At 38.3% G+C, this 22,276-nt stretch overlaps 2 protein-coding genes across 2 annotated transcripts; one reads left to right on the forward strand and one right to left on the reverse strand.

Moving 5' to 3' along the window:
• Positions 1-258: 258 nt before the first annotated feature.
• Positions 259-9,191, reverse strand: casr (calcium-sensing receptor). Its single transcript, XM_012855305.3, has 7 exons — positions 9,116-9,191; positions 7,939-8,249; positions 6,719-7,025; positions 5,702-6,541; positions 5,380-5,610; positions 1,735-1,858; positions 259-1,650 (listed from the first exon to the last, which is right to left on the reverse strand). Exons 2-7 carry the CDS (start codon positions 8,121-8,123, stop codon positions 515-517), a joined length of 2,823 nt encoding a protein of 940 aa, XP_012710759.2. The 5' UTR covers positions 8,124-8,249; positions 9,116-9,191; the 3' UTR covers positions 259-514.
• A 2,069-nt stretch (positions 9,192-11,260) lies between these two features.
• On the forward strand, positions 11,261-22,003 carry zgc:175280 (cationic amino acid transporter 2 family protein). The gene is made up of 12 exons (XM_021312155.2): positions 11,261-11,337; positions 14,528-14,897; positions 15,806-15,961; positions 16,064-16,220; positions 16,302-16,435; positions 16,547-16,769; positions 16,997-17,133; positions 17,348-17,450; positions 20,631-20,764; positions 20,857-21,023; positions 21,165-21,273; positions 21,479-22,003. The coding sequence occupies exons 2-12, from the start codon at positions 14,528-14,530 to the stop codon at positions 21,586-21,588; spliced, it is 1,800 nt and encodes a 599-aa protein (XP_021167830.2). The 5' UTR covers positions 11,261-11,337; the 3' UTR covers positions 21,589-22,003.
• Positions 22,004-22,276: the final 273 nt, after the last annotated feature.

Consider the following 22,276-nt stretch of genomic DNA (forward strand, 5'->3'; position numbering starts at 1 on the left):
AGACATATTTTGAAAAGAAAAAACAAGACCATTGTCAAGCTTCTCCAACTGCAACAGGCATATCCATTGAAACTTGAAGAAATAAAGACAAAGAGGGTTTGCTTGAAATGCTGAGGTATTGTTGCAGATATCCTACTCAAGTAAACGACATTTCAAGATGTGATTTAATGGTTTTATTTATACAAAATATTTAACAGTTTCTTAAAAGACTTGTATAGCACACTTAAGCTGAAAACTAACAGTCATACATTTTTTTGGTTAAGTTGAATGGAAAGATTTTATGCATTAGGTACATTTTTTGTCAAAACATAAAAGAAAATTCAAATTAAAAAGTATTTTTGAGAAAGAAATCTCACATACATCTTATTTTTTGGTCGACTAACTGGGTGAGTCAGATAAAAAGAAGTAAAGTGGTTTGGCAAAAACCATCAATTTTAGCATCTGTGTTAATAACTGCTTGTCTCATTTATTAAAATTGACATGGGTTAGGTTACAAATTCCCGTCCATTCTTTGTTACATCAGAGAACTTCTTCTCGACTCCTCAAAGCTCAACGACAGTGTGACCGTTCCACTGCCGAAGCTCACCCTCGGCCTGTGCTTCCCTGAAGCCGCGTCGCAGTCGTTCCCGTTGGTTTTGAGACTGATGGAGGAGGATGGAGTGGAGGAAGATGACCCGCCGATGCTGCCTGACTTTTTCCTCGAAGCCGTGCTGTGTTTTAGCGTAGCTTTGGCGGCCACCTTAAAAGCGTGGGCAGCAGTGCTGCACCGTACCTCCTCGATGGTGTTCCGGGACGGTTTGAAGAGGATGATGTACACTTTGTTAAAGAAAATGCAAGCCAGCAGTCCAAAGCTGGACGCCAGAATGGCAATGACCTCCACAGCTGACACAAACTTGCCGTATGTACTGAAATAGGCTGGGATGAAAGAGATCCAAACGATGAAGAATATGAGCATGCTAAAGGTGATGAACTTGGCTTCTGTGAAGTTTTCTGGAAGCTTCCTGGATTTAAATGCAAAAAAGAAACAAATGGCTGCCAAGAGGCATGTATAGCCAATGAGAAACCCCAGAGCCATCATCGAACCTTCGTTGCATGTAATGAAAATTATCTCATCAATGTCATGGTTCCTGTAGCTTGAAGGAGGGGCGTTGTAAAGCCAGACCACGCATATCATGACTTGGACAAATGTGCACAGGAACACCAGGAGGAACTGCAGGTTCAATCCCCACCATTTACGATGCAGACTCGTGGGGATTTTAGCCTCGAATACCAAAAGAACTCTGTTGGTTTTCACAAGAATGCAGGAGATGCAGAGAACAAAGCTAATCCCGAAGGCTGGTTGCCGCAGGCGGCATGTCCAGTCCTGCGGTTCTCCGATGAAAATTAAAGAGCTGGAAAAGCAGCAGATAAGTGAGAACAGGAGGACGTAGGACAGTTCACGGTTGGTGGCCTTCACGATTGGGGTATTGCGAAATCGGATAAAGACTCCCATCACAAAGGCTGTCAAGACGACGCCGGCCACAGCGCATATGGTCAAAGCTATCCCAAAAGGTTCTGTCCAAGAGAGAAACTCGATTTCTTTCAGGAAACAGAATGTATGGTTCCCGTTGGACCAGGAATTGTTCGGGCACTTGGTGCAGACGCTGGCATCTGTGCAGACCCAAAAAAACACAATCACCGTTAAAACCTAAAACACTTCCGGGGATTATTGCAATCGGCAGCACATTACTATACCTCTGTGATTACTGTACTCTCCGTCTGAACACTCGGTGCATTCAAAGCAGCACGTAGGCATGCTGTCGATGATTCCTTTCCTTGTGCCCGGTTCACAGTCCTCGCTGCAGTTAGAGAACGGCACCTGCAGAAAATAAACAAATTGCGTGAGAAGGGCAGAAAAATTTAAACAAATATAACCATGCAAATATGGTAGCGGTCAAAACCTCCTCACTGAAAATGATTAGGTTATTTTTCAAACGTTTGACTATTTTCAAATTTGACTACTCTACTCAACTTGATAAAAACTTTGGTTGGTTCTCATTTCCAACAATAGTTTAATATGATCTGTAGGACAATATTTTCCATGTGTACTGTTTAATGGTTTTTTCTCTCTTAATCTCATCATGCATTATCTACTGAACCTTAAAGTGACTGATTAGTCACAATGCTTTTGCTCTGAGGACTGTGGCGAACAGAGTGACACATAAAAAGTGATGTGCTCATTGGAGTCCTGTCTATGCTAAAATTATATTTCATAAAATGTAGCCTTATATTTGCTGTGTTTGTACCTCAAGTCCGCGCTTGAGTTTTTGCCGAAAAATAAACTGAGATTACCTAAAACAAATTCCAAAATGGAGTTTTTATCAGTTGCTCCGTGTCTGTCTGGCTTTGCCCTAATTCTGTTCATTAAATCTAAAATTGTGAGCTAAAGAAGCAAATTGATGAGAGTAAAGGGAGAATGTTGTCAAAGAACATATCATTTTGGGAAAACCTTTAGCCCAACTTTACATTAGCAATGATCGGGATCTCTTCCTAATGCTGTGGGCACCTATTGGCACAGCTTTGGTGTTGAAGTGTTTCAACAGGAATCCGGGAAACCATTGTAGACAGAATTTGTTTTCACAAATTAAAAGTGCGGATCTTAGAAAATATCCAGAATCAGTGGTGGTTTTGTGATGTGGGTCAGTTGGGCAGCTGCACAAAACCGGCATTAAAAGAGAGATCAGGCATTTCTGTGCAGGCGCCTCCATGTGCTGAGTGGACACTTCCTGCTTGCTGCAAAGAAACTCTGTTTGCTGTTACAGTACACCCTGTTTGACTGAGGTAAAGCCCGGAAATGTGAATAAATTATCTTTACTCAAATTGTGCTGGAGTAGGGATTGACGGAGGGGCAGAAGGAAAGGCTCGCCCTGAGTGCCATTTATGTAAAAATCTACACTCTTTGAAATAGTGTAGCAGGGGCATGACAGATCAGCACTTACATGACAGTCTTCATATGTGTTTTGTGTAAGCAACTCTTTTATTATACACTTTTAAAACCTAGTTAAGTGATACTTGTTTTTAATTACTGGTTTTTTTTTATATATCCCTTAACTATTGAGCAAGCGAAGCCTCTGCTCCCTCATTTTTAAAAGCAGGGCAGGGAAGCAAGGATGCTGTTTTTGATCCCATTTGTTGACCCCGAGAACTCAAATCACTCCCTTCAGTCATACAGATGTGTTGCAAGATGTCAAATTCTCACAAACTTTTTTTTTAATTGGCAAACCAATAAATAAATAATGGAAATGATTGCTAAGTTTAATTTGCACCCTTCTTCATCACTGTAGTGGTTCAATCCAACTCATCCGTGCATCATGGTCTCATTCGGAAATAACAAGACTGTTGTTGATCTCTTTGGTCACGTGAATTAAAGCCATGGGGAGTGAATGTAAGATAAAGAGTATATGAATCTGCTTTTCTGGGATTCTCAAGCTGTCTTGCTTGGTTCAAAGAAGATGAATTATAATAGAGAAGCTTGCAGAGGTATAGTAGCAGAAAAGGTATCTGGGTTTAAATCTTTCTTCATAGACGTATTTTTTCCCTGTGCACGTGCGAGTTCTCTCCAGGTACATGACTTTCTGCCACTGTGCAAAACCACGACTGTTAGATTAATAATTTGCTACTATAAATGGCCCTTAGCTATAAATTATGGCACAATCCTGTGTATCTCTACATTGCCATGTGATGGACCTGTCCAGAGTGTACCTAGCCTCTCGATCAAGGCCTGCTGGAGAGGCACCAGCCCACCTCAACCCTGCATGGATAAGCGTGTATAGATGATGGATGGATGGATGGATGGATGGATGGATGGATGGATGGATGGATGGATGGATGGATGGATGGATGGATGTTTGCAGTCAATTGCCGTACTCAGACAAAAGCTGCTGATCTGTGACCAGTCTGCAAGAGAGCTGAATGCAACTTCATAAAAAAAAACGGCTTTGTGAAAATAGGATAGAAGCATCTTAGTGATTATTTTTTAAATAAACCTAACTTTTAATTCTTTAAATATGCTTTGTTGAATCAACAATTAACCTACAGTTCTCACACTAGTTATAGGTTATATTTTACCAAAGGCTCTCTCCCGTTTTAAAGATACCTTTTCTCCCCAATTCAGTATTTGTTTAAATACATGTTTTGGGTCCTATCTAGTTTAGCTTTTCCTTCTGATTATCCTAATCTGTGTTGATTAGTCAACTGGCAGTGACAATTCACACTTTAGGGATGCCAACCTAAAAACAACTAAATAAATCCACAAATGTACTATGTATTGTAAACTTTTTTTTGTTCAACAAAGCTTTTAAAAACTCTCTCATAACTGTCCATGTTGGGTACATTTCTTTTTAATCAAAAAACAATAAGCATACCAGTTTTGGGTATTTAAATTTGTGAAGTGTGGGGGTCAGACAGTATGAATTCATTATTCTGACAAAGATAAATATCAGAAACCAAACCTGGACAACAGCTGTTGTGTTTAACACAGAATTTCTTATGGCAGACAGGAACTCATTTTGCTTTAAAGTTGCTATTTTTTAACACTGGAAGACAGGATAACTCAAAAGCAACATTGTGACATCTTTTAAAACAGGCATTATTAGTAGCATTTATTTGTGTGTATCTGGTGACAAGTTAAAAAAAAAGCTTATATGCTTGACAAATCTGCTAATTGTCTGCAACTATTTTCCAGGGCACTCATATATATGATATGTATATATCTGTCTTCCTCACTGTGGTATTTCAGCTCATTCTGGGGCATCACAAGGCAGTCCCAGGGAAGAAGGGCTACAAAGTCCTGCCCTAGGATCTCCTCCCAGTAGTAAGCACCCAGAAAACTCCAAAGGGCTTTGGTACCCTTGGCTGAATACAGAACCACCCCAATGGACTTATCTTGATGCAGAGGACGCAGCTGTACTACAAACTCCACTTAAATGGCAGATTTCGTCACCCTATTGCAGAAACAAGCCACTATATGGAGGAAATTGATTTACGTTACTTGTATTCCAAATCCAATTGGTCATGATCCATATCCCATGATTGTAGGTGAGGGTCAGAATAGAGACAGAATGATGAATCATAAGATTTGCTCTTTGGTTCAGGGCTTTCTTCACCACAGCAGAACAAAGCAGCACACACATTTAGTTTGTGGCTTAAAGACGCCAATAGTCCATATTATCTGCAAAAGGCAAATATACAAAAGAAAACACACCCTCTTCTCCACAACTACACCTTGGCATCTTGTCCATGAGCACCACAAACAGGATTGTGGACAAGGGGCAGCCCTCGTAGAGTTCAAGGTAACACATTAGTGTACATTATTGACATCTTTGTCTGAAACTGACTAACCTCTGAACTGAATCCATTCCAAAGAATCTTTGTCTTGTCAATGGACAGTTTTTCTCCTCTCTTTGCATTGATGTTGTAGTATCCAACTTCCTCAAAGATCACAGAGCCGTCTTCAGTAGATTTCTGCCAGTTTATGATGGTGTAGTTTGCCACCATGTCTGCATTTTCATCAAAGTGTATTTTTTCACCCAGGCTGTTGGTGTAGTTCAGATGTCTGAGCTGCTTTAGCACCTGTAACAGAGACCAACGTGTTTTGATGGTTTACACATATGCAAAGCAGGTGTTGTAAAACTGTCTTCTAACCATTTACAAAACATTTTACCTGCCATGCTTCAATTTTCTTGATATCTGCACAAGAATTGTTTGCAAAGACCCCATGTCCAGGTGTGCATGTAAATATGTCCTGCAGGGCCTGTGCAATGGAATAAACTGCTACATATGCATTATAGGAAATACGAAGGTGCGTGTAGTCCAAGTATGGGGTCTCAACACTTGTAATATCTTCCTCACCCGTGCACAATGGCCGAAAACTAGTGCTGCCATTCTCACTTTCTTGAAGTCTTGTGCTGTCTTCCAGGTAACAGTTGAAAGTTTCTTCCCAAAACTCCCTGACAAATTCGTTGTGGCTGTCTTTCTTTGGCTGGACCTGTTGTAAGAACTCTCTAAAGCCAGGTATATGTCCTGCTCTTAAAGCAATACCAATAGTTCCTCTTACAACATCTATATATTCAGGTTTAGCGATCAGAGAGGAGCTTGCCCATGCTTCACTAGCCAACCAGGTGCGATCTGTGATGTTTCTCCTGACCATCTCTTTGATTAGAGGTTCGATGTCTGGGCCACCGGCAAAAACAACAATCACTTTCGCCGTGGAGTTTTCGATCCTGTCGGCCAAAGCTCGGATTTCATGGTCCTCAAAGTACTGCGAAATGAGTTCATTCAGGTGAATGCAGATGTCTCGCTCTTCCATTTCCTTTTCAAACTTCTCAATTCCTGGCCGCCCGTAGTCATCATCTGAAGCAACAGCAATCACCCAGTTCCACTGGAAGTACTCGATGATGTCCGCCATGGCTGTGGCCTGGTATTCATCCGTTGGAATGGTTCTCATGAAAGATTTGTACTGGTTCTTGTTGCTCAGGAGTCGAGTAGAAGAGGCATAGCTAATCTGAAACAAGAAAGATTTGGACCGCCAAGTTTGTATTGTTCAGTCACTGTAACCTTTATTATGTAATTCAAGCATTCTATATACATGTATCATCGGTTCTGCTTTGATTTTGAATTTAACCTCACAAATAAGTTGGATCAATGCATTTGCTTACAAAGCTACTGATCAGATACTAACCTGAGGGATGTAGAAGAGACCAAGGAGGTTTGCAACCGCTGTGGAGACCGCAGATCCAGCAGCCCCCACAACTGCAATGGTCGACGGGATGTGATCAGTGCAGTTGCAAAACTCATCTAAATTCAGGGAGTCAATCTTATTTTGAGCCACAAAACTGAGGGTAGCCTCCAAGGCTTTTGACACTGTGTTGCACGTGTCAAATATCCTGTAGCCTAGAGTGATGTTGGGCAACAAATCGGTGCTGTTGTTAATCTCCTCTATGGCAAAAACCATGGCCTGCAGCCAGCGGAAACCCCGGAAATTAAACCTGTAAAATTGAACAAGATGAGTAAAACAAATTTTGGGTTGAAAACAATCTCAATGAACTCATATTATGGCTGGCCATTCCGCTCCTTTGCCATTTTTGTCATTTCATACTTTTACAGTTTTGATCATGTTGTACTTGACGTTGTCTACATCAAACGAACACGTTTAATTTTGACCATATTTCAATTTGTAACTAGCTTTGGGATCTGTGATACTTCCTTTGACAACAGATGAAATGGTTTTCTATGATATTGCGATAGTTCAGTGCAAAGACAATGCATGGTTTTGCGACTACAAAAAATTATATCTAAAAAATTTTACAAACAAATTCCTTCTGCCTGGTTGTGAATGAAAATGTTTTATAGAAAAACCAACAGAAAAGGGGGCCTTAGGTTCCAACTATCAAAAACTTACAACACAGCTATAGAATTAATTATATATATATATATATATAGCATGTATAAGGTGCATTGCTTTACTTCTATGTACATACTAGAAAATAGTCAGAATGATGATGTATTGGCTTATTTAGGGTGTGTCCATTTTCTCACTGGATTATTTTAACGATACTCTGAATCTGGCTGTCAATAATGGAGGGAAGGGGAATTGAAGGAGTATGGGGAGGCTTGTGGTTAGGTAATTAGATTTGGCATAAAATCTTTACAAATATTTGGAATATGACTGAATTTTATTATTTTACATAAAGCTAAATGTAGGGACGGTATTTGTTTTTTCATCTCTACCAGTTCTACCTTTATAAATAAAATTTACCCTGTGAAGATGTTCTACGTTGTTTTCAACGTCATGTGCTTACACGTGATGCGCATTTATTAATTCCTTGTTTTTGAGCTAGCATATTTTACTACCGGTTTTATGTGTTAGTTATAAACCTATAAAAGTTATAAAAATCTTACCTAACACATTGTGTAGATTCAGGACGAGCTGCCAGGTCCTGGTCTTTGGATGCAACGCCAAAGTGTATGGGGAAAAGGCCTCCGAGTAAAATGTCTCCTGTCATCTGTGCTCGCTGGTGGGGCCCATATGTTGAAATCACATAACTGGACCCCAACACTATCAGGTAATACAAGAACAGCCTCATTTTTTGCTTGAGTAGGAATATTTTCTGTGACTTGCCAGGATCAAGATGTTCTTATGCTCTTCTTCTTCCACTCTCCTTGGTGCATTGATTTGTTTTGTTCATGTTTGCAATGGTGATGATGTTAACCTGTGGGAGAAGCATAAAAAGGGAAAGCATGTTGTTGTTTTTTCCTTTACAACTAGGGGGTAATTAATATTATGATTAAATATTTGACAACAAACAGGATAAATATAGCCTGTGTAAGTGTCATAATAAACCTTGGGTGCTAAGATGAGTTCCCTATACACAAAATACAGAGGACGGTACCAGAAGACAGACTAACAGAAGACACAGCTGTTTGGGTAATCCTACTACAAGGACATAAGCCTTAACATTTTGCTGCACACTAACTATCAGCCCACGAGTTGAAATACTCTGAACAGAGGCAGTGTTTCCAGGAGCTTAGGTTTGAGTCACACCATTACGACCCTCCTTCCTGGAGACCTCTGGTCTAAGAGCTGTGGCCAGTGAACTGCAGTCACCATGGAGAAAATCCATGGCCGCTCCTCCAAAACCAGTTAATACCGCTGGAAAAATGCTGGAGCAGAGCTCTGATAATGAAGTCACTCCCACCCCTGAGACTTTTTTTTTTAAGAGTATGGAAAGGTAGAAGAGCTTTTTGTAGAGTGAAAACAAAATGTTTATTTAGAACGAATGCGCTGTTTTAGTTTTTACAGTGAATTATATCTTCTTGTTGTTTGACGTCAAAGTATAAATAAACACCAACTATTTTTTTTTTTGGTGCTTCCTCACTAAGCAAAATGAAATAATCTACTTAATACCTAGTTACCATTAATGGCATTACAAACCATGATGTTATTCTATGATTTAAAAGAGAATAACAACAGAAAACCTTAAGATCTTTCTGGCTACATTGTTTTGTAGTTTAGTATAATTTCCTAAATATAAAAATAAATTCTCAAAAACAAATCATTAGGAGAAAGAAAACTTACCATCTGAACTCCTTTATAGTAGATAAACCTTGATTACTCAGTCTGCAGCTTTTCCCAGACTTCAAGCACTTTATGTGAAATATCCAGGATGCTGAGTGAATTCAAAGGACAACGTTGCTGCCGTCCAAACCTCTTTCTGTTGGATAAATCATTAACAGAAAGAGGGATTGTCCATTTCCTTCAGCTAATGAAGTCTGCTCATGGTTAAATCCCCCTGAAGTGGTCACAATGTAAAGTGGTCTTTTATTTTTAACATTACTGCTACTGTGAATTATTTTTAGGCAAATAAAGCTCAGGCATTGTAGCATTAATAAAGTTAGCTTTTGGATTTTCCGAATAAAACAGCAGTAAACAGTAATGTTTTCGGTCCTGATTTAAAGAACAAACTTTCTGCGCAATTCATGTCTTCATACTGTTTATTTCATAGCTGAGGAGCATAGAAATTAAAAACTGCTTGTTTGGTTCTTGTTCTGGGAACACTGAGTAAACATGTCTCAGAGGAACTGAGGGATCTACATGGTTAACATACCTGACCAGCAACTCTGAAATGTATTTACGCCTCAGACCATTCAGTTCCTTATAGAAAATACAAGACATTTTCGATTACATCCTTTTGCAAACATGGAGCTTATGCAGTAATTTCAGAAGTGATGTCATTTCTTAAATTTTATGGTGTTGGTCAGGACTCTGGTAGCAGCCGCATGACAGATTTTTAACCAAGACCTGTGTATGTATCAGAATCAGAAATACTTTAATAATCCCAGAGGAAAATTATTTTAGTTACACCCTCCAGATATACAAACAACATATATATATAAAAAGTAGAATAATGGAAGCTACTGAAAGTTAAAGTGCACGTCGGTGTTTTGGTCTGGTAATCAGCAAAGTTCACACACTGACATTTGTAGTGGTAGGACATAAAACTTTTATTTAGCATCTGCGTAGTGACCAGGTTCGTACAGAGACGGGATGAACTCTGGATCCCACCCTTTGCCGCAGTTTTATATCATTCAGCTTTTGAGGCTATAATATAAATATGGTTCCTTGTCCAGCGTAATGGTCAAAGGCTAAAATAAATGTTCCCAAGTGTCATATCCTATTTATATCCTGGGTAAAAAGAAAATTGTGGAGTATTTAGAAATTACTATAAACTTGAAACAGTTAAGTTTTGATCAAAGAAAATATTTTATCTAGTTTAATCACATTATTAAAGGTGCCAAAAAGCGTAAACCAATCTTGAAATAAAACAATTACATCCTAACATGGGATTTTTGTACTCTCTCTATCAAATAAATGTACATAAAAAATGTTGTTCCTCTAAATTTTCAGCATAAGATTAAGACACTGCAATACTGGATAGATTAGTTATAGTGTTTGTTTTTCTACAAATTTACCAGGGGTTACAATAAATGTGATAGGCATTAAAAGCAGAAAAATCTCTCAGAAATAGCGGTTACAAAAAGAAACATTTTTCTTCCGTGATTGCCTCTGCTTGTGTTTGAATTCAAGTGATCAATTTTGAATTCCGTTTTTTCATTGTAGCTTAACTGTATGGGCGCATTGGATCGTACCATGATGTTCCTCAAACAAAAGGGCTAAATCCTTCTGTTCTGCTCTGATGAACCCATCTTCAATTTGTTGCTGAGCAGATGTACCCAGAGAAAAATATTTCACTTTACAACATGTTGATTCATCCAAACCAGTTCAGTCTCCATCAAGCACAAAGAACTTGAAATGGACCTAAAATGACCAGCATCTTTTCATATAGCTGTAAAAAAAAACTTAATGTAAATGTATAATCATTGAAAGGTAACATAGACAATATACTGTTGATAAGTTTGATAGCAAATATTGTTTATAATAAATTTGTAATTACAGATTTTCTCACACATCACTGTATCTCAGAGATAACCAGCAATTATAGATCTAAGCAACCCCTGAACAGAGAAATAAACACACTCTGAGTCATTTAAACAGAAACAGGTACATTTAACCTTCTGCAACCTGCTTTATGAAGTATGTCTCCTCGCCTGTTCTGTCCTCAGATAAATTCTTCAGATCCTGTCCCTTTTTTTCCCAGAAATGGCACATAAGTCTGAAATGTAGCATAATGTGTAAAAAATGTTGGGCAGTGGAGACTTCAAGGCGGATGGATTTATCCTCACACATGGTGAGGACTTGGAAAGATCAAAACAGTCACTCTGCAAGATTCAGCTGAAAAGGTAAGAACTCTTTCTCAAAATATCAATTGTAGGTATATATGTATGTATTTCATACTGTATAAAAACATTTACAACCAAATGCAAATAAAGCTGGTTAGTTTAGATTACATAAAACAGTAATATAAAGTGTTCTTCAATTGTTCAAATAATGAGATGATAGGATTGCCTGGCCATTGCCTGTAAATATTAAATATTAGACAAGATTTGTGTTGTTTACTTTGCAAAATGAACCTTACAGGAAAATATAAGCTTGAAGAGCTAATGTCTATAGTTCTGATATCAGGAGGTTAGCTTTCAGAGCCCTGAAATACAAGATCTTACTCTGCAAGTTTTTAAAAGGGTTGACATTAGGATGAGAGTTGAATCAGAGGAATAAGCATTTATTTTAAAAGCCTGGAGTCTGAGTAAGGAACCAAGAGTGGATCTTTATAACAAAATGATGTCGGGTTTGTTTGACATGCATCATTCATTAAACATGCATCAATTGAAACCAGTGGCAGTGGCATAAAAGGTGCATTGGGCAACTCCCACCATCCAAACTGATGTCACGCCTTTAAATTATGCACAATATTAACACAAGACAGTAGTTAGCAAAAAATCCAAGTATCTCCATGTTATTGTTTGTTTGCATGTGATGTCAGAACTCCATTTAGTAACTGACTCAATTGCAGAGACTGACTGATGTGAAGTTGAACATTCTTTAATACAGGGGTCACCAACATGGTGCCCACGGTCACCAAGTAGCCCCCGAGGGCCACATGTGGCGCCCACGGGCCTTTTAGTTCAAACTTCAGTATTAGTAGTCCTTAGTATGACTTTGTACCAATGAAGTAGCTCTGTTTCAAAAAGGTTGGTGACCGCTGCTTTAATAATAAAAGAGCTTACAGGTTGGTCTTGCAGACAGAGAATGGGACATGAAGCATGAGCATTGTAACAGGCGTATAAAGGGGCAGTCTAACAGAAGAAGCCAACAAATAGCAATGAAGAGAAGTGTGCTTAAATACAGAGGCATGAACAGAGAAATGACAAGAAAACTAGAAGAGCAATCAGAGATGTGGAGTAGCTGTGGCAGAAGGAAAGCAGGGAAGCTGAGGGAAAGAGACTAATTAACACAACTGAACTGAGACACAGAAAAACCTTTCAACCAAGGAAAAAGGATAATCAAAGATCTAAGTGAAACAATATCCAATTGTACAAAGAACAGAACATCAGAATTTTGCAAGACCAACCAAAACATGAATAAACAAAGAAATAATGAAAACACAAACCAAAAAGAAAAACGAAAGCCAAACACCTGAAAATTCATGACACGTAAAGGGCTTTGTGAATCAAAGTGTGCTTTGAAGACTGTAATCAGGGCAAAAATAATTCAGTTTAGGTTTGAGAAGTCTTTATATTTCAGTTTTCATGCTTGTCTTATTTTAAGGATGTCCTGGCATGAAACAAAATTTAAAAAATGCTGTTACAAACTTTGCTCTAGAGAATATTTGTTCTGTATAGAATAATCCAGTGTGTTTTAACTTTTAAGTAGACATCATAAAATGCCGTCAAGATTCCTGAAAGAAAAGTGAAAAAACCCTTTCATTTAACAAAACATTAAAGACTTTTAATCCAATAACAACTTTTATACACAAGCTAGCTATGCACTATTGACATTATATACGTAGTCGCCTCGTTGGGCGGGTTCTGCCTATACTGCGGATGCGTCAGCATAGGCATGTTGTATGTGGCAAATCTGCAGTTAGTCTGAGTCACTTAAACAGTATCAGAGGGACTTTAATCTCAAAATATACTTTATATTCGTAATATTTATATTTTTGCAATATTACGAGTTTATTTTAATATCCCTTTGGCTTCATTCTCCTGACTTTATTCTCATAAAGGATACAAGTAATTATAAGAATCTAACCTGGCCCTATCAGGACTGAGATAGTTCCGCAAACTGTGACTATTCTGTAAATGTTCCCCCTTAATTGTCATAATATGACGTTTTTCTCATAATATTACCACTTTTGTCTTTTTTTTTAACTTTATTCTCCTATGACTTTTTTCTCATATTAGTAATTTTATCTCTTAAATCCTCCCCCAAAATGTCTGTTGCTAATCTGTGTCTATACCAGATCATAAAAGGTTCACACAGTTTTATGAAATAATGAAGACCACAATGTTTAAATTTAACCAATTGATTTTTATATTCATAACACATACACATATATATTTCTCTCTCTCTCTCTCTCTCTCTCTCTCTCTCTCTCTATATATATATATATATATATATATATATATATATATATATATATATATATATATATATATATATATATATATATATGTAAATATGTGTATATATACACATACATACATCTATAATCTGGACATATACTTATATATAAACACACTTATTTATTTGGAATACTTCAAAATTTATGTAGGCACATCGATCAAAACATCGATCAAAAGCCAATCTGGCTGCCAATCTCTATCAATTAATCTCTATAAATTTATAGTATAGTATATATTACCTCCATCTATATCTTTCTTTCTGAATACTCAAAACATATCACAGGGAACATAGACGTTCACTACTTTCTGCCACATACAATATGGCGGTGACGTTGACGTACAAACGTGCGCCCAATGAGGCGTCTACGTATATAATGTCTATGGTATGCACTACCATTTTTTTTCTCTTTTTTTTTCTTTTTTTTTAATTGTGCACTGTGTGGAACACCAGGGCGTACCTTCTTACAACCAGACAGCAAAAAGGCAGCAGAACATTTTTTTTTTAGGTGGTACCACTGACAGATGACATTTTATAGTATGCATGCTGCCAATAATGGGGTGTTGCCCTGTACAGTGAGTCATATCAAAAGCTACAACTGGAAATACAACATAATCTTTAGAGCAGACACTGCAAAATCACACTTCTTTTTTCCATTGTTACGTTACCCATTAATTGCAGCACATTTTTGTCTGTAGATACACAGTAAAATTAAGAGAAAAAAAAACATGGTTAAAAGACGTTGAATTTGCTTTTTTTAATCAACAGATTTGTGTCAATGTGTGCAATAAGATCAAACAGAAATTTTCTGACAAGTTGAGCGCAAAATAGTGATCCCTTTATGGTGTTTTGGGTTATTTATCCTCTTGAAAAATCCTCAACATTAACACAAAATGTCTGGATCAACAGATGTCTGGGACAAAGGTGCTGCTGTTCCTGCAGAGCCTTTCCCGTAGGAAACCTTTGGAGCCTGAAGGCGAAGTGTCCAACTTTCGTCGCTGCCTGACCACCCTTGACCTGGTGGCCCTCGGGGTCGGCAGTACCCTGGGGGCCGGAGTTTATGTGCTCTCAGGAGAAGTGGCCAGGACCGTAGCCGGTCCCAGTATAATTATCTCCTTCCTGATAGCAGCTGTAGCCTCCATCTTTGCAGGATTGTGTTATGCTGAATTTGGAGCTCGGGTTCCTAAAACAGGATCTGCCTATCTCTACAGCTACGTGACTGTGGGGGAGATATGGGCTTTCATTACTGGCTGGAACCTACTGCTTTCTTACGTCATTGGTATGTGACAGACGTGGTAGATAATGTATTAAAGTACATGTCTCCATTTTTTATTTAGTTTTTTTTATATATATATATATATATATAAAACTACCTTAAGTGTAAAATAAAACAATATTAAACCATTTCTTGGAAGACAAAAAAAGTGTTGACACCTATTAACTTTTTCAGCATTACAACCCCAAATGTTAGTCGCTTCTATGAACTAGACCACCTGAAAGCAGTGTACAAAGGTTTTTAGAACAAAACCTCTGAAAGGGTTTATTTAAAGAGCAAACCCTGGTGGAGGCAAATGCAGGCAGATCTAGGCAGGAGCAAACAACTATGGGCAGACATAAAATGGCAAATCTGGGCTGACGCACTGTGGCTGTTCAGGGCAGGACCAATGGCGTGATTGCCGACAGAATCCAAGGGCTTGACAAGATACGAGGTCATGAGAACAGTCCAAGTCTTTTCCAGGAAATTTGAAGCCAAAGAGATATCTGACAAAGGCAAGGCCAGCTCCTTTCTGAGTCCAGGGAGGAGCCGAACGGTCAGAATTTACAGCGAGTTTCATCTCTCAATAGCTGGATTTACCTCAACCAACTGCTCACAACAGCTGCTTGAGCCAAAATATTACAAGCAGAGGAAACCCGAAAATAACTTTGATCATTGGAGATCCCTACAAACCTGCACAGATAAGCCGGTAGCCTATAGATAATGGACTGATAGTTACAGAGCTCGAATTATTATTATTATTATTATTAGTAGTAGTAGTAGTAGTAGTAGTTACTCTTTTTTTTTTCAAGACAGCTGTTCTCCTTTGTGTTGTGCCCCCCCCCCCCCCCAAAAAAAAGAAAAGACACAAATATGTGATTGTAAATAAGTTCTTATAATTTTTACTTGGTTTGCCTGTTTCTCTGTTAAAGGAACATCAAGTGTAGCAAGAGCATGGAGTGGGACCTTTGATGATCTCATTGGAAATGTTATAGCCAACTCTCTGGGGAAACAGGCCGTGATGAATTTACCTGGATTAGCTCCCTACCCAGATTTCTTTGCAGCTGGTCTCATAATGATCTTGGCAGGTAAATTCTGTCATCGACGCTATCATACATCAACATATTTGATTAAATGCATCCAGCGTATATGTGTTCAAACTGATTCATTCTTGGTCTCTCTTTTTGTAGGGATTCTTGCATTTGGAGTTAAAGAGTCTGCTATAGTAAATAAGGTGTTTACAGCCATCAACATCCTGGTGTTGCTGTTTGTTATCCTTTCTGGTTTCATCAAGGGTGACATCAACAACTGGTACACTGACGAAGATATTCTCCACAGGGCATATGAGTAGGGACAACCTTTGGTTTAAAGTTGTATTGCAGTTGCTTCTGTGTTGTTTAAGCTGCTTGGATGTCCTTTACTTTTCAGAAATCACACATTCCTGAATGAAACCAGCCAGCGTGGTACTGGGGGATTTTTCCCTTATGGCTTTGAGGGAACATTAGCAGGAGCAGCCACTTGCTTTTATGCATTTGTTGGATTTGACTGTATTGCAACAACAGGTAAATAAAGAAGGCTGGGCGAAATGATAAAGTATACAAAGCAACAAGAACAACTTTTTATTTCTGTGAGATTGTCTGAAGGAAGAATATTCACGATGGATGTGTCCTCAGGAGAGGAAGTTCAGAACCCTCAAAAGTCAATCCCACTCGGCATAGTGGCATCCCTCCTCATCTGCTTCCTGGCTTACTTTGGCGTGTCTGCTGCCTTGACGCTGATGATGCCGTACTATTTGCTCAGTGTTAATAGCCCGCTGCCCTTGGCTTTCACATATATCGGTTGGGGCCCTGCAAAACATGCGGTGGCCGTTGGATCCCTTTGTGCACTTTCGACAAGGTAGGAATCCCAGGATTCAAGTGAGAAATCCATTCATCTACTGTAATTTAGAAAACTGTGTTTGGCTCCAGAATTTCAATTTGTATTTTTAAAAGGTCTGCAGAAGAGCTTGTTGTTCTTGGTGGATAAATACAGATTAACTTTCTATGGATGTGAAGGTCGCAAGAATGCGGCTGGACATTTAATCACAGGTTAAATGATGCTTACCGAGGTGTTTTGTCATCCAGCCTGTTGGGTTCCATGTTCCCGATGCCCCGTGTTCTCTTTGCTATGGCCAGGGATGGACTTCTCTTTGAGCCTCTCAGTAAAATGAGCTCCAGACAAAGTCCTGTCTTTGCTACACTGGCTTCTGGAATTGTAGCAGGTAAATGCATCAATAAGCTACGCTCTTTACATGTTTATTTGAAAAAATATTTTTTTCATAAACAGATTCTGTCAATTAGTGAAAGTACAGTACAAGTACAATTTGAACTTTATGACTCAAATATTGAAACATTAAATGGTGGATGATTCAGGTGTGATTTGTTATAATCAATGTTAGACAATCTTTGAATTTTATGTAAATTATGTCTTTGCAGCTGTCATGGCATTATTGTTTGACTTAAAGGCGCTGATTGATATGATGTCCACTGGAACACTCTTTGCCTACACACTTGTCGCCATTTGTGTTCTCATACTAAGGTAAAAGTCACTGTGCGCTTGACCATTACTATTTTCAACAAAGAAGTTTGTTTCTGAAGGGAAATTACGTCTCTCCATTCTCAAAAGATTAAACGATACAAAAGGAGGACAGTCAGTAAAGTTTTTATTGACATTTTAATATAAAAATTTGTCAAAAATGATCTAACAGTCATCAGTGGAAAAATCTTTATTGGTCCATCTTATAACTGAATGACCAGCTTTTTACAGGCTGTTATCACCTGATATTTAGCAGTTTATCTTTGGTAATGAATTTAACTTTGGTGATAAGCAGGAGATGACGGGCAGGAGAAGGCAGACAAGAACAAAGGGCTAGGCTTGAATCGTGGTCAAAACAGTCCAAGGTGATTTCCAGAACTAGAGAGCCAATGAGGTGTCCAGCTATGGCAAGGTAAACAGGGAAAATCCAAAAACAGGCAGGCAGACCAGGAATGGTGAAAGACTTACTCATAGGATGGCTTTCTGATGATCTGGTAGTGACTGTGGAAGGTAGGAATAAATAAGCAGAGTCCCAGGAGAGAGAACGTGAATCTAATTAACAGTAGCGTGTGAATTGAATGAGGTAAACTGGCTGGAGCTATGGTAGAGGGTGCTGAATAGAAATACAAGGACATAATCTGACTGAGAACATAAACCCAAGACTCCAAGTACAAATGGAAGTAAGAATCAACTAGAGGGCAAAGAGTAAAGAAATGCAGTAACAAAGAAAACATCTAACAAATTTAAAAACCTGAAGAAGTGAACATTATGGCAAAACCCTGATGGCAAAACTAATAACCTATATGGCAAGACCTATAGAACATAAATGACAAGAAAAACACAAATCTAAATCAAAACCATAACCAGATACCTCCAAATCATGACTTATAATGCTGACTAATTGTAGGGTTGATTTACCACACTTTAAAGCAAATAAGTTTTCACCCATATACAAGGAATTGATTTCAATAACTTAAAAGAAGCAGATTAATAAAGGGCTCTGAAGGTTTAGATCCGAGTCCATCACTACACCTAGATTTTGGGCCTGATCAGTGGTTACTAGCCGAAACAACTGAAGCTATGCACTAACTCTTGATCTCTCCTCCGCTGGTCCAAAAATGATTACTTCAGTTTTGTTTTTATTCAACTGTAGAAAATGTTGGCACATCCATGCACTGATTTCTTCAAAGCATTTACTCAGCACCTGAATACAATACAATTTTATTCATAAAGTACTGTTAAAAACAACACCGTTGACCAAAGTGCTGTACACTGATAAAAAAAACGAATAAAATACAGAAATAGCCTTGCCAACCAACTTCTCAAACTGAATTAAATTTCAAGGAGAAATATTGTGTTTTAAGAGAAGGTTTAAAAACAGCAAGTGTGTCAGCCTGTCTAATTTTGGGGGCTGCGACTGAAAACGCTTGTTGACCTCTCATCGTCCTCTTTGGCTTCGGGACAACCAACAGTAACTGATCTGCCGACATGAGAGAGCATAAATTTGAATCATGTCGGACAGATACTGAGGGGCGAGACCATGCAAACACTTAAAAACAAATAAAATAAGTTTAAATTCAATTCGGAAATGACATGGATGCCAATGTAGCGATGCCAGAACAGGAGTGATATGTTCATATTTTCTTTGTATCAATTAAAAGGCGTACAGCAGCGTTTTGAACCAGCTGAAGTTGATTAATTAAAAACTGGCTCAGCCCAACATAAACACCATTACAGTAATCTAAAACGAGTTGTAATAAAAGCATGAATTAAAATCTCAAGATGATGCTGTGAAAGAAAATGTTTAACTTTAGCCAATTGTCTCAAATGCTAAAAACTGGACTTGATTGCAGGTTCAATCTGTAATCTAAAATTTAAAATGATTGTGCAGTCTCCCACCCAGATTTGTTGCTTTCTGAGTCACATAATGGGTTCATAGACACATATGCTGTGTGTCGTCTGCATAGTTATGGTAACTTATGTTGTTGTTTTTATGATCTGAGCTAGAGGAAGCATGTAGATGTTGAATAGGAGGAGACCTAAGATGGACCCTTGGGGAACCCCGCATGTGATTTTTGTGGTCTTTGGCATTAAGTTAGCTACTGCCACAAAAAGGTCCCTGTCCTTTAGGATTTAAACCATATGAGTGCTGTACCATGCTGGTGAAGATTCTCAGTCATCCAGGTCATGGTCATTCCAAAAAAAGTTAAAAACAAAGCAACTGGAATTGTTTTCTGTGCTTGAAGACGTTTCGCTTCCTTTCCAGGAAGCTTTCTCAATTCAAAGAGTTACAGTGGAGTGCACCAGTTTCGGTTCAATCTCCTGGCTTAATGGCTTTAACAACCGCACATTAAGGGGTGGACCTGTTTCTGTTGAATTTGCATCTTATCTAAGCCATTACAAGGCCTTTGTTTGGCTAGTGGTATATTGATTGGCACTCATCATTACTCCAGACTTTTTTAATTGAGAAAGCTTCCTGGAGAGGAAGTGAAACGTCTTCAACTACGCAAAACAAGTCCAGTTGCTTTGGAATGAGTGCTGTGCCAGAAAGGCCAACCTAGTTTTCCAGGTGACCTTAATTAAGTGATCTGAGTCGAATGCTGCACTCAACTCCAGTAAAACCGGCACAACCGGTCCTTCCACAGTCTGCATTTTCATGGATGTCATTAAACACCTTGGCGGTCTCTGTACTGTGGTGAGTGCAGAAACCTGACAGGAAAATAACAACGCAGCTGATCACAGCTTTTTCAGTAATCTTACTAGTAAAGGGGAGGTTTGAGATGGGCCTGTAGTTCTGCAGTAGAACTTTGTCCAAATTGTTTTGTTTTTTTTTCAACAGCAGTTTGATAATTGCTGGATTTAGGGTCTGGGGGAATACATCTGCCAAAAGGGATGTGTTTATTATCTGAGTCAAATCGGACGTTATTACAAGAAAAACTTTCTTAAATAAAGCTGTGGGTAGAACATCGAGGAAGCAGGACCGTGGCAAATAAGGCACCACAATTGGTAAATCTTTTGCTGATGATCTCAGAGAAGAAAGATTCTCTTGCATTTTTGAGCTGTAAGTTATGTATATACATATAAAGTATCTCTCTATAGATGTCAGTGATCCTGGAAACCAGTCTGTTGCCACCTGTGTTCTTATTGGGACATCCCTGTACCCCCATCTCTTTACTCATACAGGTACCAACCTGAGCTCAGTGAGGATACGAGCATAGGCAAGACCGAACCATTCACAGTAGGAGGTGTATTTTATCCCCCATCCCAAGCAACCCCACGGACATCAAAAAACGTCTCTATTTTGACTGTTGCTATTGGTAATTATGTTTTATGTTATCCATGCATAAACTTTACACAGATGCTGCAATTATTAAACATTTTTTAATCTTTAATCACTGCTTCTTCACAGTTTTGATAGCTGTAATCCTGAGCATCATAATATCCCAGGGTATAGACTCCCTTCAGGCACTTCAGTGGTGGAGTTTACTTTGTGCCTCTGTATTCTTGCTGATCCTCCTCATTACTGTACTCCTCATCTGGAGACAGCCACAAAGTACAGCCAAAGCTGCTTTCATGGTATGCCAGGATTTGTAATTATGCAAGTTTAGCATGCAATATTTGTTTTGTACATTCAGTTATTGAAAAAGCCTTATAAAAGGGTTTATAATACTTGTGTTATTACCTAGTATTGCAACTTGATTCTTGCACTTCCTCCAGGTTCCTTTCGTACCTTGGCTTCCCACTTTTAGCACTTTGATTAATGTCTATCTTATGGTTCAGCTTGGATCAGACACCTGGATACGTTACACAGTCTGGATGGGAGTAGGTATGGCAAAATTACATCATAAAAATAATAAATTTTTATTTATAAAACACTTTTCATGACACACAGACACTGTACAATAAGAATTAAAACCAACAACATTAACATCAAGCACTCAAAGATACTAGATGTTAGAAGTGACATAAAATCTTTAGAAGAAACATGACGTATCAGCTTGATCACAGGTAATGTAACTTTCTTTTAACAGGTTTAACCATCTACTTTTGTTATGGGGTTCAGCACAGCGTGCAGAAGCAAAGGATGGAGAATTCACAGAACAGAGTCAGTTTTCAAACTATCGCCACCACGTTGGGGTAAAAGCTTTGAGCTTAAATGTTAAAGAGACATTTATGTAAGTCTTTGTAAGTTTGCTCAAAGCAAATGTCTGCATTTAAGAAACACGCTGATGATGTGCATGAATATTCGAAGATTGTTAGTTTTGGGTATTTAATCTTTTATATTTGCTGTGAATTTAAATTCTAGAAAAACTTTTTTTTTTCAAACACAACATAGCATTAAACTCTTTTTTTGTTTTGTCCAAAATTGTCATCTTCATATTCACAGAGAAAGTTCTGTCCCATTTGTGGTTTTTAGTCATAATTTTTAGAAAGTGTGAACATGTGGACCTCCACCTGAGGTCTAAACTTTAACTATTGTATATTCCAAATCAATACACGTCTGTAATAATCTGTGTTGCATTCCTTGTTTAATAAATGTTATATATCCCCTTTCATTTTCCTCCACTCCGTCTCTCCATAAGCAAACATAACCTTTAATCACTAAATTCAGCCAAATTTCCTGAAAATAAATAATCTGTGGTTTCTCTGTCCATTTGCTATAACACTTCTTTTATCCATTGTAGAATAAATCAGTTGGTCCTCTCACTTGGTTCACCCGGCTTAGCATCTGCTTCAAGTTTTTTAGTAACATGTTCCCACGAGAGATCTTTCATTTCCAAGAATGTCTCTTTTATTTTTTGATCAGGGCAATTGATGACATAAGCAAT

This window comes from Fundulus heteroclitus, chromosome 11 (assembly GCF_011125445.2).
Source record: "Fundulus heteroclitus isolate FHET01 chromosome 11, MU-UCD_Fhet_4.1, whole genome shotgun sequence".
Taxonomy (NCBI): domain Eukaryota; kingdom Metazoa; phylum Chordata; class Actinopteri; order Cyprinodontiformes; family Fundulidae; genus Fundulus; species Fundulus heteroclitus.